This window comes from Amphiprion ocellaris, chromosome 15 (assembly GCF_022539595.1).
Source record: "Amphiprion ocellaris isolate individual 3 ecotype Okinawa chromosome 15, ASM2253959v1, whole genome shotgun sequence".
Lineage (NCBI taxonomy): Eukaryota > Metazoa > Chordata > Actinopteri > Pomacentridae > Amphiprion > Amphiprion ocellaris.
In genome coordinates this window covers 29,199,613-29,215,296 of record NC_072780.1, presented here as the reverse complement: position 1 = coordinate 29,215,296, position 15,684 = coordinate 29,199,613, and the positions used below count along the sequence as shown (strand labels likewise).

Genomic DNA, 15,684 nt, shown 5'->3' with positions numbered 1-15,684 from the left:
GAGTAAAGGAAAATTAGCACAGAGAAAGAAAATAGAATAAGGAAGAATAGAATAAGAAAGACAGCATTCTGAGTGGGACCTATGTTTGAAATATATCAATATTAATATACTTTATCTCTATAGCACTTCTAGAAATTGTAAGTACAAGGTGCTTTACAAAAAAGAGAGCCAACAAAACAAACAAAAAAAAAAAGCATTATAAAGCACCACCGCAATGGCAGTCTGTAAAGGTAATCCTGTGCAATCTAAATGTTTTTAAAGGAGATGTACTAACTGTGGTGTGAATTTGTAAAAAGAATAATTATTGAATTATATACAGCTATAAATCAGTGCAGAAACAACAGTATTGAGTTACAAGTGGGAAAGCGTCATTGTATTATTAAAAATGAACAACTTACCTGGACGATATCAGTGTTATATTTCCGGCAAACCTCCTCAACAGACATTTTGTGTTCCGTCTACAAAGAATAAAGATGGATCTTGAATTTAAACAGCTTCACTATTATTAAGTCAATTCAAAGTCTCAAAGTCTCAAAAAAACAGTGAGAAGTTGTTACAAATAAGTCAAGAATGGAAATAAATGCACATCACCGCTTACAGTGAGCAGTCTTGAGCTTCACATATCGTAGAAACTGGCTGACAGCAAGGTTTGGCAAAAATAGTTTTATATGTTTTACAAATTACCCAGCAAGAAGTTACAATGTCCTTGAAGAATGATAAATTTAGTATATTTTTTGCTATCTGAAGCATCTCATGTACTTAAATATCAAAGGGATATCCTGTGAGTTTGGCTTCCTGCCCCGTGTGAGTAAATCCTTCCACAAAAGGATTAAATTGCTCTGGCACGTTACCTCAAACCACACCGTACCATCACTGTACACCAGCTGCTGTGGAATTCCTCAACTCCTTTTAAAACAAGGATAGGATTACAGTTGGATCGTTGCTCTTTGAATGCTGGAATAAGGCCAGGATGCACTGTCTACAAACTCTTCACTACTCAGATGGGACTTCAAGGCTTTTGTTTATTCAGGCTATGAAGACGACCACTTCGATTTTACATGAGGTTTTTGTGCATTTGTATGCTGCCAGAGTGTTGCTCCAAGTAGGTGAATACAAACATGTTATTTGTGAAGGAGGTGTGGTAGCACCATTAGCATCTGGGGCAAGGCTGCAGGAAACAGCAGTGAGGTCACTGGAAGCAGGAATCAGTGTACTCACTATGGGAACTTCCTTCTTCAAGTCATCCAGGTCCTTTCCTCCCTTCTTCTTGGGCGATTCCTTCTCATCCTTGTCCTGCGTGGTGGCCACGCGGTAGCTGTCCGACCGTCCATACTGTAAATCATAAAGGCAAGGTCAGTAACCTGTCACATTATTTCAACAATATTTAATTTCTTACTTTTTCACATTGAAATCACACAGCACATGGGAGAGAACAAAGCAATCAAAAAGCCTTAACTGTCTCACTTGCAGCATCATCAACACAAATGATGCTGAAAAAATGCACTGCTGCCGAACTACCATTTTTCCTCCATATTAAGACCCAGCCAAAACATTGAGATTGAGATCCAAACTTAGATATAATCCCCTGGCGTGACAGGGGGAATGTGACACTTGCTGATTAGATCTGGCATCATTAGAGTGCAGACATGTCTCAAGAGCCCCACTTAAACCACAATTTACACCACCGCTATTTAGACATCTGTCATTCAGACTACTGCTATGTCTGAGAGGGCAATAAAGACAAACTCAAGGGCCAAAAGGGAGAAAGAGAGAGGAGCAATCACGGCCCAGGATAGAAGAAAAAAAATATGACAGTAACTGTAACGCACATCTTGGGATATTCAGAACCACCAGTGCCCTACATTAGTTTGTGTGGATATATGTGGGTGTGCAAATAGTACGTACATGATGGGATAGTAAATCTGCTTGCTCAGTAAATGAAGGTCTGGCAAAACCTGTATCTGTATCTTATGCAGCACATTTTCTAATTCATGTATTTTTCGATTACATTTCTGTAGGGAAAAAAAAAAAAAAAAAAAAAAAAATATATATATATATATATATATATATATATATATATATATATATATATATATATATATATATATATATATATATATATATATATATGTATGTATATATATATATATATATATATATATATATATATATATATTTCCTCCACTCACAAACGTGATGGGATAAAAATGCTTAAGAGCAAATAACTCCAAAATAACGGAATTATTCAGGTTTTGCAGTGTTCTACAGTGGTCGGACAGAGAGACTCGCCACTGACAGAATCCCAAATACATACCAATGAGGGGCTGACATATGTCCTGGCCTACACCTGGAAGTCCAATGGTCTGCTTTGCAAAAACCAAACAGGAAAGCATCCAGCCAATCCAATACACTGCTTTAAAACACTGCATCTGTGTGGTGGAAGTCTACTTTGCAGGGGAAAAATGCTTTTAAAACCAAATTGTGGAGAAAAGTTACAAACTTTTGAGTGTTTTTTTAACCAGACTTGACTGCTAATTCTATACTTGCAGTTTTTTTTAATGTCCATTGCATTTGCTGTTCTGACTGTCTACTATTCATTTAAAAAAAGAGCCCAGACTTATTAGTCTTAAGCTATTGCCTGGGGGTGCTGCCAAGATGACTTCCAAGGACTTTGTGTGATATACTGTAATTCAAAGTTGCAAAGAAATTCATTCAGTGGAAAAACACCAGATACTTAAAAAAAAAAAAAGTCAAATTCAAAGACCATGATTTAGAGTTTTGGCAAAAACATGAAATAATAATGAATATAGCTAAGTATTTCCACAAAATCTACAGAAGCATTTGGTTGAAACATTTGGTTTCTTCTGACTTGGTAAATGGTGGGAAGTAAGTAACTCTACATCAGCTTTTGTGAGGGGGTAGCTAATATTTTCTAGCAGCAACATCAGCCATAACTGGCTATGCTATATGTGCTTGTAGTCCTTGCTTGCTCACATCCTCCAGGGGGATTAACACCTTTTGGTCAAAATAAACAGCATGCACAACTAGGATGAACATCTACACCTGCAGAGCTAAAATGTCAGCCGGCTGCTCAGTTCACCACTGCTTCTTTAATTAATAAGGAAAATGGCAGAATATCAAGTAGGATACGAACAGTTCTCTGTGAAAATCTGAGATAGATTTCACTCAGTGTTCTTGCTATTTTTGCTTCACATTTTTAAGAAAGAACTACCCACAATACTAAACGTGTGTTAGGGTTATCACTGAGGCCCAGACGTATAAAATAACTTCACAATATTCTTCACTTGTTAGCTACAGGAGCATTGACGTGTAAAAAGTCACCGTCGTGTGGATGTTAAAATGAGAACAAGTTCTTAGAAACATTTTCATTGTTAAGATGAATGCTAAATTGTCAACACAACTACTTCAACAACAACAACAAAATATCAGTCAAACTTGCTATGATGACATGACAGTGGATTCATATTGAATGAAACTATTTTGTGCTTAATGCGGTTGTGGAATTGTTCCACATTAACTACAAGGCAGTGGAAATCTTGGAGCTGAATTCAGACGTGCATTAATGTATAAAGATCAAACCCACCTACACAAAGCTTTAATTCTAAAAATAAATTGAATTTCAGTTGGCAAGCACAATTCTTAAATCATATCTAACAACAGGATTTTTTTTATTTTCTTTGAATTTCACATTAATTTTTCCCCTCTTGAGAGAGACACAGAAAGCTCTGAGGCAAAAACGAACAGCAAGGCATCGGAAATCAATTGTAGCCCAGTAGGGAAACAAGCAAATCTGAACAATAATAGTTGCTGCTGCTAAAATGCTTTTGGATGTGCTTTTAGAAGATTAAAAAACACACTGAAACAACTTGTTACATGTTTAGTTATAAAGCTGGGTTCAAAAAGTATGGGTAATTTTGAATATTTTAACAGCCTGTTCCACTCTATGAAGTCAATCTTAAATTCAGCTGACATTCCCTAGAAGCATTTTCATGGCATGCAGCAAAATGTGTAACTATTAAGTGCGGGAGGTACACTGCGACATCAAGCAGATGTTCACTATAACGCTAACACAAATGGGGAATATACACAGTGAAAAACCACATACTGGAAATCAGACTCTGCTGTCTCCTCTCATCATGCAAGGTTAAACAGACTTATTTTGGGAAAGCTCTTATGTGGATTAGTTTAGTCTGAGAGGTTTCACACTGATTTGATGGTTGTTTTTATGCCGTTTGCCATCTGTTTTTTTCTACTGGATAGAAAGCTGGCAGGGTGATGGTGGGTTGACTGCCAATAGAGCAAACTGGTGCAACTGTTTAACATCTTCCTCCTTCCTTTACACATCTGTCTGTGAGCATTTTTGATTTACTTTAGCATGTATGTACAAGTGAAGTTATTGTTCTATAGATTGACATATTTAAAGTTTATCTACGTGTTGAAAGTAACATGAGTGCATTACCTATGAACTTCAACAGGGATTGGGGATGTCACAAGAATTGATATTTCTGTACCAAGTCGATGTGAAGTTAGGACAGAGCTTGATTTCCTGTTGTATCCAAGTACTGAAAGCACCATAGATGCTGTAGGTTTGGAAATACTGGACAGCAACAACAACAACATGCAGAATGGTGACAGCAAATGCAGGTACAGAAACAGATCTGCTGCAAGTTGTGGGGAAAAAAACACTGCACCAAGTTGTGTATGAAGACATTGTTGTTTTTTATCCACACTAATACAGTTATTCTGCAAAATGAACATTTTTCTATATTGGCCTCTCATCCAAATGCAAACACCATTTTAGGTCAGTGAAACTGCAAATTTTTTATGCTTTATGAAGTGTACATTTTTAAAAACTCAGTTTTATCCATGTAAATGTATAAAATGAAGACTTTCAGAAGCAATTATGCTACAACTTGTGCATACCCAGTGCTGCTTTGTCTAATAACCATATGCTTGGTTACCACTGGTAATTACAAGCTTACAACTTCATTGGCAGACAAAAGCCTTTACATCTGCTGTGCCAAATTTGACAAATATTACAATTTAAATTCACATTAACAATGATATGACAGAATGTTCTTCTTTCGTATTAGGTGTATCTTTGATTCAAACAAAATGCAAATTACAGTGTCTGTGGTCATTTTATATTCTGCAAAACAATGACTGTGTGAAAAGATACTTTTTTTTGTTTGTTTAACGTAGTGGGAAGATATCTGTTTTGACATCCAAAAGCATGCACACATATGGCATGTCAGCTGTTTCAAATTTATATTAACAACATGTTCAAAATTCTCATATTCTGAAATGTTACTGCTGTTGTTTGTGAATAGCAAAGAAGTAGCAAAACTCCTTGCTCCTAGAGGTTTCAAAAAGCTAAGACATTTGTTTAGGCCAACATAGCGATAGGTCATAACTTGAGTTGTGTACTGCTTATAACAGTAGACTGGCTACTGTCATTACTGTTCAATCTGTCAAAATATATTGTTGTGAGCATGTTTGTGTATGTTAGCTCACTGTATGTGCACCAGATTTTTATTACATAAACGCTGAAGTTGAATGCATTCATTTGATCAATTTATTATGTTGGTAATGAAATTGGTATCACAATTTGGGAAAATTCTGTGATATCCTACTAATAATAGGATACAATAATCTTTTACTGACATTAAATATCAGGCTTCTAACAGGAGATATATTGGCTACTTATCTTATTCCTTTGAACAATTATTTTATTACTTTTCAGCTGTATTGGTAAACTCAACTGTTTAAATTAATCCTCCATTTAATGCTGATTTTGTACTGCTGAGCTCCTCTATCTTTGCCTTCCAATGCTGCAGATATTTCAGACTTAAATAAGGTTTCACAGAAAAGTAGTAAAGTAAATGCTGTTTTAAACTGTAACAAAGGTACATTACACCTGTGTCCTCACATAACTAGTTTTATCAGAACTAATCAGGACTAATATTTCATTAGTGAATGCTTTGGTCCCATCGTCATGCCAATTCAAGCCACAATATCATCAATTCTAGATGTGCTAACTACCCTAACAATGGCAGACTTTACTCCAGAACACTGTGGGTTTTTGAACAAGAAGCTAACTCCTGTTGACTCTTGTAAAAGCTGTGTGTTCATTGGCTGTGTCTTTGGAATGGATCACTAGATCTGACTTGTGTGTATTGCTGCTTTTAAGACATCAAAGTTAATTTTGATACCAACAATTTAAAATTCTGAATTCCTATTGGTATTTTACTGTGTAATGTTTATAGTGTGTTGCATGTATACAGTGTATGTGTATATAATGTCTCCATGCCTACATCTATGTTAGTTATTCATTTTAAGTGATGACTACGTTCATTCCATCTGCGCATTTTTTTTCTGCTCAACTGAAATAGTATTTTCCTGTGTGTGCAAGTGAACCTATAGCCACTGTATGTCTATGTTTTCATGTGTGTGTATGTGATAGTGTAGTGTTTGCCATCTGTCAGGAGGTGCTGTGTTCCCCAGACAGTCGATTCCAGCAGGCCATCAGATTACGGCTGTTTACTACACTGACAGATTAACCCAGTGAACAATAATAATCCCTCTCAATCACTCTCTCTCTTCCAACTTTTCAACCCCAGCCTCTCATTCATCCTTACTGATTCACTTGTTTACAATCTTGAAACACTGACTGTATTTCATTGGTATAAACACAATGTTTGCATCTCAATGTGTGTGTAAATTAGCAAAGACTGATTCAATAAAATAATTTCTGTCCATTTACAACCCTACACTCAGTCGCTTTTTCTACTCGAGCTTCCTCACTTCTTCATCTGTACCTTTACTGCAAATTGTACAGGCCATGCTATGTATAAAATATTAATGTTGTTAGGTGAAAACTGTGATGTCTTTTAAAATGTTTCTTTCCTTTGGCTTGACAGTTAAATTCTGGGGAAATCCCATACAGAGATTCGGGTACATCACTCATGTTCACTTATGTGAATGACTACCACACACAGCATGACTAAGCACATGGAAAATAAAGCAAATGCTGAATTCATAGTACACGTGGTTTGAGACAGACGACTGCATTGGAATGGGATCCCACAGGACCAGACACAAACCTAGCGGGAGCAGGTGGCTGTAACTCTGCTGCAGGTGGAACAGCCAGTCAAAAAACAAACTGTGGGTCCCAGGATTTAGCGCTAACCAGAAGGTTGAAATAAACAAATGAAGTTGAAAAGAAGATTAAAGTGAGCTTTTACAATACAAAGAAAGACAAGTCTGACATTTGGATACATTGCCCAGATGTTACTGACAAGTATGGAAGAGAACTGATGACGTTGTGACAGAAAACCAGCACAAATCTGGCACCTCTGGTCTATTCTCAGTCAAAACAAGCTCACCTTTAAAGAGAGAGCACTTATTCTTGCACATATTATAAAAGAGTATTGTGAAATGTATGAAATGCGTATTTACTGTCCTAGAATAAGTAATTTTTCTGAATGTAACTGTAATTTTGATAAGTTCTAAGCAACAGGTATGCATGTTTCAATATTACTACACAGTAAAATAATGCACTTTTTCCTGCAAGGCAGGGAAAGACAAAAAATTTTTATGGAAATCAGTATCGAGCAGCTATAAATGTCCAAATGTTTGCAGGTGTGGTTAAGAGCTGATACACAAATTGTTGGAGGGGAAGAGAAATTCAGCAGGATGAAGAACATTGTGGCCCAATCATAACAATGCCCTTCAGCATGTAAATTTAATTAAATGGCTGAGGATGTTCATCTATAAACTGTCAGATTTCTGTGATTACAGTATCTCCGACTTGAAAAAGACAGGCAGATAAGAAAGCTTAATTTTAAATACTGTATGAAAAAACACCTCACAGTGATCCCTGACAGCAATGTCTAATCATTGCCCTCACATACATACAAACGAGGCAACTCACAGCAGCTCTTTCAGAGCAGAACTATCTCCACAACTGTCCGTGCAATCAGTAACGCCTCCACAGTTGTCTGTCTCATACAGTTAACTCGGTCCGACATCCACTACAGTGCAAGTAGGATTCATTAATCCTGCACATGTGCCCTGCAGTTCTGCTGCTCTGAAATGAGCCCTCGACATACATCCATTCAGGATGATGACTGCAGAGGCGACACAGCCATTTACTCAAGCAAGTAAACAGACCATTCAGTGCTGCAGCACCTCAAGATGTATGAAGTCACAGAAGCATTACAGATAAGCCTAATACATCTTCACTGCACGCTGGCAAACAGAGCAACTATCATATTTTACCATTAGATTTAAACTTCTTTTTATTGGTGGTGAGCCTGACGGATTTGTTTTGTTTGTTTTATTTGTCTGTGTCATCTGTGGTTGTGTTAGTCCTTGTCTTGCGCTTGTGCAAACATGTGCAACAACAAACTCTTCACAATTACTTCTCCAAAATGAACAAGAAAAATCTCCTGTGCGCCGCTGAATCATATACAAGCCCACAGGAGACACATGCCACATAGATATTTAGCAATTCAAAGAAATATGCACAGTGTGAAATGATGAAAATTATCCCTTCATTATTAAACTGTAAGATAGTCTCCCATCCAATTTAATTTTACAGACACAATGACCTTTAGAGACATATCTGAACCAAACCAGAGAAGGAATAGGTGCCTGGATTTCCTGATATGACAACAACCTTTTGAGAAAGATGGTCTTGTCACCATCTTGGCATATCCCTTCATGGAACTAAATCTATAAACTATGGTTATATTTCAATTTTCATGCATTGGACTTTACGAAACAACATATACAATATAAATCACACTGATCATTGAACTGAATGAATCTACTGCCTATTTCTCTGCCCAAGCACACACTGCCTTCTCTCTGTTCAGTTACAGGCTGTAAACCTGAGGATGTTTCAGCAGCAGATGTTCTATGCTGACGCACAGAACAGATTGTACAAGCTGAACATTTGTACTCTATCTGTTAGTATACTGTATCCTGCCTGGCCTGTAGCACAGAGCACCATAGGTCTGAGGCGGACTGGATAAGCCATTTTTTAATCTGCTGTAATCACTGGTCACATCTCAGATATCAGACTGGGACATTTTATCTGTCGATCCTAGCTTGAGTAACACACGAGGGGTTTCAAAAATAACAATTCCTAAACTTGAAATTAATTAAGAGCAGTCTGGTGATCATATCGTGGAGCGGCACCATCAAATGATCTGTATTCAGAAAACAGGGAATTAATTATGAAAGTAAGTACCACTAAGATATGAATCTACATATTAATTTCCATAATTTTTATTTTGTTTATCATATCACATATTTTACGTCAAATCTTTCATAAATGGTTCAGAGTTGACTGCAAATGTAAATTCTAACAGCAGCCTCCGCACTATAAGATCTTAGAGTTATAACCACCAGCTGGCACTGAATCATCTGGTATTTAGCCATATACAGCACATAGTATTTAGCCTATTTTTCATCTAAATCTGATGACGTTTCAGTGACCAAAGTGCCACATTTTTAGCGCTGATTTCTGAATGAAGAATCTTGATGGTGTGGTGCCTCCGATGGAGTTTAGCAGCTTTGGCGATGTCACAGTGGATCATCGTAGGCAAACACACAAAGAAATGGATTATCACACAGATCAGTGGACTGACCGACCTAGAAAATACTGATTGACTGCCTGCACACACACACACACACACATATACACACACACATACACACACACACCACACACACGTAGTAAGGGGGGCTTCCATCATCAGTCCCTCCCTTCACCCTCCCACTTTGTTTACATTCTCCTCCCTCCAGGCTGCCCATCTGTTTCTGTGCTCACTTCTCTGATCAACTCATCTGCACTGAGGCTTAATCAAGAGGAACTGCTCTGAACCACAACCCATGATGAAGTCTGTGTGATGGTGATGTTTTAACATAGAAAATGAATCTCCACTGACAAAAACGGCTAAAAGCAATGATAGGATAGATAGATAGGTTTGATTTGATTCTGTGAACATTCACACAGTGGATGCTTTCAGAACTGGTAGAGTAAATTCCTAATAAAACTAACTAGTGACTGTGGTTTTCCACCTCCTGTAGTGCAGCGTGTCAGAGAGTAAGAGATACAAAATGGCCACTGTTGACAGGATCAAATTGATGGCCTCAACTTCCAATGGCTTGATGGAAGGTTTCCTAGCAACAGCCAATCCTCTGGGTCCATCTAAATAATTGAAGTAAACTGTGATGAAGGGGGGCTACTGAAATGTTTCAATGATGTACTTCATGTGAAGATCCATCCATCCATTATCTATACACCGCTTAATCCTCACTAGGGTCATGGGGGGGGCTGGAGTCTATCCCAGCTGACTCGGGCGAAGGCAGGGGACACCCTAGACAGGTCGCCAGTCTGTCGCAGGGCTACATACAGAGACAAACAAGCACTCACACATCCACACCTACGGGCAATTTAGAGTAATCAATTAACCTCAGCATATTTTTGGACTGTGGGAGGAAGCCGGAATACCCGGAGAAAACCCACGCATGCACAGGGAGAACATGCAAACTCCATGCAGAAAGATCCCGGGAAAGCCAGGACGTGAACCAGGGATCTTCTCGCTGCAAGGCGAAAGTGCTAACCACTACGCCACTGTGCAGCTCTCGTGTGAAGATGTGTTACGCAATACTGTTGTCATGTTCGTGGAGATTAACTGTTTAGTGTTCAATGCATTTCTTCTTTCTCGTTCTTTCTCGTAAGAGAACAGAGGAGTTATCCTCGTGTCACCTCACACAAGCCGAGCAAATAGGAAATGATGTGACCTCACGCTGCATCCCAGGAAATGCACTCACCAGAAAACACGATCAGCAACATTGGAAAACCCCGCTGTGTGATTTGCAGTACTATGGATCAATACGGTTTCACTTAGACTCACACACTGATGGAAACTGCAGACGGACAGGACGTTGAGAGGCAGAAATAATGAAATATTGATGGAGTGGAACTATTACGTAACAAAAGTCATGACCAAAAGAACATATATATAGTGCAACTATGATGGCATACATAATGATGAACTGTGTACTATGTTCGTAGCTGCTTGATAGAAATCTATGGCATGTGAGTATGTAGGCTAGACTGTGAAACCACAAGATTAGTATGTTTAGTCTCTGAGGCTCAGTTTCAACCCAGAAAACCTGTGGGAAGCACTTTGAACTCTGCTTGAGTTCTGCTTGAAAGCCGTCTCACAATTCCTATTTTTTTTTTTTCTCACAATTCCTAAAAGCTGCATATACATTAACAGTGGCGCATTAAAGGCACCATTTACACCGCAGGCCCTCAGTTATTCAGTTTTTCATTCTTTAGCTAAAAATGTTGCACATACACTAGAGCCACAGGCTGTTTTGTTCTCTTTCAGAGATTCAGTGGGCAGCAGGACAGCCTAAAAGTATTCTGATGTTCACTTTTCAGCACCAAAACCAGTGGTTCACCTGCAGTACAGGTCTTGACATCACAATGCATCTGGCTGTTTTAATCAGCACTAAGAGTCATTTATGGTAATGTGATTTTAAATTTCATGTCATGGTTAAACTCAGTCCAGCTCTGCCTCTTTGAATTCAATAGATGAATTTTATTTAAAATCCAGTATCTTGAGTAAACAAAAAAGCCCTTTCCAATTAACCCACAATGATGTAAAGTCCAGTGTTATTATATAAATGTTTACTTTCACCTATGCATTTACTAAAGTGATAGCTGAATCTATTAAGGATTTTTTTTCACAGCCTAAATGAATAAGAGGTTTAACTGACAGTCTGACAATACAATTTATCCAGAAATGTTATTTTTTCCCCCCAAAAGGAATATGTCACTTAAAACTCTGATATTACCAGTCTAACCCAGCAATGAAAAAAGAGATAGGAAATTGTCAAAATAATAGAATAAAGTTAAACATTTGGACAGATTTCATTTTAAAAAGACATTTTTGATAAATAAATGATTGTGTCCTTGTCTAAATATGCCAATTTCTAAAATATTTTTGCAACAGAAATACAATAGTACTCCAGCAGTCATGATGTGTTGATGTCCTTAAGGTAATGAATTGATTAATATAGTAAAATGATAACTTTGAACTGCTGAGAGCCACCACAGTTAATGTACATACTACAAGAAGACCTCTGGATATATTTAATTATGTGTTTTTCAAAATGGAAGCTGCGCAACCACTAATGATGGATATTGTCATTATCATAAAAACAGTATTAACTGGTGTTTGAAAATGCATGCAGATAACTATCAGGATTGAAACAAAGCCACTACAATGAAGAGGTCTCATGATGTTGATTGGACATTGTCTGTGTGAGTGGGTTTTAGAGAGCTGCCTGCCTCATCCATACGCACACCACTCATCCTCCACAGTGATTGGCTCTCTTCCTGAAGCCTCCATACCAAGTGCATTATGGGATGCCAGCAGATGAATTCATCGTTGTATACCTCTTTTTCTTTTCTCTGCTGTATCTCAGCGTTCATCTCTCCATTTTCCTCCTCCAGCTCCAGCATTCGCTCCCTCCTCTCTCATCACTGCACAAGAGCAGCATCCCAGCTTCTCCTCATGCATTCCTGCACTCCTCCATCTTTCCCAGTGTTCACCCTTCTCAAGGTGACTCACCACAAAGGCATCTCTTTCCGTCTCTCACTCCTTCTCGCTCTCCACCTCCATCAGTCAGTGCCAATCATTGTATCTAGGTTTCTTTTCCTCTAAAACAGGACCTCCCTGTGATGCCCAAACTGGCTGACCTTCGTTTCATCGGTGTCTTCCATCCTTTCACCCACCAACCCAACCACTGCCTCCTGCGACAACAGTCCCCATCAATTGATTGGCCCGGATCAAATGGCTCTAGTTGCCTTGTCAACCGAACCTCCCTCTGGGCTCCCCCACCCCTACTTCACCTGAACCTCCATCACTACACCCCTCCGATGGCAAATCACCACCTGAACATGGGAGTTTCCACTGCCCCCGCTCCATGCACAAACACACCCTCCTCTTCCTCTGTTTGACGCAGTAGTCAGAGTTGTGCGGTTTCCCCCTCTGGCGATCTAGCAGACAGCATTACAAACCGTGACAGAGTTGCACCGTTTCCACAACTCGGCCTGAATGCACTTCCATCCCAGCCCCCCCACAACCCGGATGTGGAGCAGTGGAGAAACCACCGGCCATCACACTGCATTAGGATGGATGCAGCATAACGCTATGGACACTGAGGAAATGCAGCTACAGTTTCACAATGTATGTGTTAGCCTGGATTTACAGCCTCCACATAGCACAACAAAATCTGATACGATAATGTAAATATTAAAATAAGACAAGCTGCAGGAGATTATTAAAATCCATACATCAATACTGGGTTGTAATACCACCCTTTCAATATGGACGCTGGAGAAAGTCTGATATTAATTCTACACTGATGCAACAGGAATTTTTCAACAGGAATGACATCATGGAGTCTAAATTTAGAGGCAGGAACAGGGTGTCCTTCATGACCTGACACAGTGAGGTTTGGGGAGGCTCCTGGGGTAAAATGAGAAGGTGTTGGCTGTGTGTCTGCTGATGGAGAGCACCTTCCTCTGGGACTGATCAGTCGATATTTATAGGGGTGGAGGGATGAGGAAGAGGAGGAGGAGGAAGAGGGGGTTTGACCACCGCTAAGGAACCATTTTGACGCACTTGTCTGTGCCAGTTTGGTAGCCAGACCACAGCTGCCTCCACAGATTCACCAAGCCCAGCGCTGTCAGTGACAGCAGCATGGTGCACCGTCGCATTATGTAATGTTTGAATGAAAATGCACCAAATGGCGGGTGGGAAAATTCACAATCAGAGCCTTCACGGTTCTGAGCTGCAGCCACCACCCTCTGTGGAGCCAGATTTTGCGTTTCGCACCTTCACACTCCAATTACTAACATAAATCCCAACTCTTTCCCCCTCTTTTAAATAATACCTGCTCAGCTACGACTGTGTATTGATGCTTAAGGAGTTGATGCAGACAGACTTGCAGGACTGACATGATATTCCGCAGTCGGTGCTGCGGTTTTCACCACCAGTATGCTACATATTCCAGTGCGTAATTGCGCATTTCACATGCACATTATTAACAAACCATTTCACCTCTCACCGGACTCGTCCGTGTCATTATGCTGTCTGACTAATCGTGTATATAGGAGTTGTGAATTTCCTCAATCCTCTGTAGCGCATCCAGCGTCCGGCGCCAGATGCTCGCTCGGTGTAATCTGCTTTTTTGGAACCGGTGCACAAAGCTGCACATCCTTCCGCCACTTCATGAGCAGCGAAAAGAAAAAATAGCAGTAGCTTATTTCTAGTTATTAGATGTGGGTTACCATGCAGGGCCTGTTATAGCGCCATAATCGACAGAAAGCAGCTTATAAATAAACACGAACCAAGTGTGTTTGCTGTGGATGATAATTAAAACAAACTGTGGGGATGTCAAACGTCCATTTTGTCCATTTAATTATTAAACTGCAGCTACACTCGTCTTTCATTCCAATGAATCAGATTTTACAGGTGGAAAAAAATGGCTCTTTGATCGATAGCTGTGATTTTCGCTCCCGGTGACAGCCACACTGAGGCGGTTTGTCATTCGGTTGAGAGCTGTGCCACCGAGACGTTACGGTAACGCGTTACCACCCTGTCGAACCGGCTGGAGTCTGGATGCGGCGGATCGACTCAAATCTGGCGCACGTTCACCCCCCGGAAAAAAGGCACAGTCTCCAGGCAACGAGTATCCAACTCCGTTATCCGTTAATCTCAGCCGTTATCATAATGTGAACGGTGATTTTAGATCAACGCCGTTAACAGCGGGTACCTAATGTGATGACTTCCCGGGAGCAATTACATCCGTCTGACAGGCTGCCAAAATACACGTTTAAACCTGTTTCAGCCCCCTGTCTTAAACCGTGTTCAAGTCATTCTAACATCACCCCGAGTCTTCATTAACCCGCAGCGCATAACGGACATTTTATATCGCGCTAAGGGGTTAAAAAAGAAAACTTACCCCCATTTCGGCGCAGTCAGTCGGGTCTCCTCAGAAGATGAACCGCTTGTAGGCTTGACTCAACCAGAATAGATGGCTTTAAGGCGGAGGGGAAGCTCGGAAAACGGTCTGTCAACGGGAAGAAAAACGCCCCCCTTCAGTTAAAAACGGTAGCTCGCGTGACAAAAATCAACCGACTAGCTAACACAAGATGCTAAAATATCACAGCTTTTTGTTTTTTAACGGGCTAAAGGTAGCTAAACAAGGCAACGTTTCATAGAACACCTCGATAAAGCTTCGCCCCAAAACGAAAAAGGCTCGTTTTAAAAGCGCTAAAAGGAGCCGTTGGCGACTCCGCACCGACCGTCTCCCGGTGAGGCGCAAATGATGCCGGTGGAAAGTAGAGCCGGCCGGCAGGCTTCTTCTTCGGGATGCTGTGTCACTCCGCGGCTGTGCTCAGGCCGCCGCGGCACTCCGGGTTTCCTGGGTATCACTGCGCGAATCAAACAAACACCAACTGAGCCGTTCGTAGAAATGTGGTGTTTTTGTATTTAACGAACAGGGATGATCTTTATATTAACACACGAGAGACAGAAGGGACAAAAATGTGAAACAAAAAATATTAAT

The 15,684-nt window shown here is 39.9% G+C and overlaps 1 protein-coding gene across 1 annotated transcript in view; it reads right to left on the bottom strand.

The window, feature by feature from the left end:
- The window catches only part of atp1a3a (ATPase Na+/K+ transporting subunit alpha 3a), a 34,714-nt gene extending 19,262 nt beyond the window's left edge, over positions 1-15,452 (bottom strand). The window contains exons 1-3 of the mRNA XM_023262146.3: positions 15,079-15,452; positions 1,219-1,332; positions 399-458 (exon numbers count right to left, since the gene is read on the bottom strand). Coding sequence (XP_023117914.1) covers positions 399-458; positions 1,219-1,332; positions 15,079-15,084 — 180 coding nt within the window. The 5' untranslated portion in view covers positions 15,085-15,452. The remainder of the gene's footprint in view (positions 1-398; positions 459-1,218; positions 1,333-15,078) is intronic.
- Between the last annotated feature and the right edge of the window lie 232 nt (positions 15,453-15,684).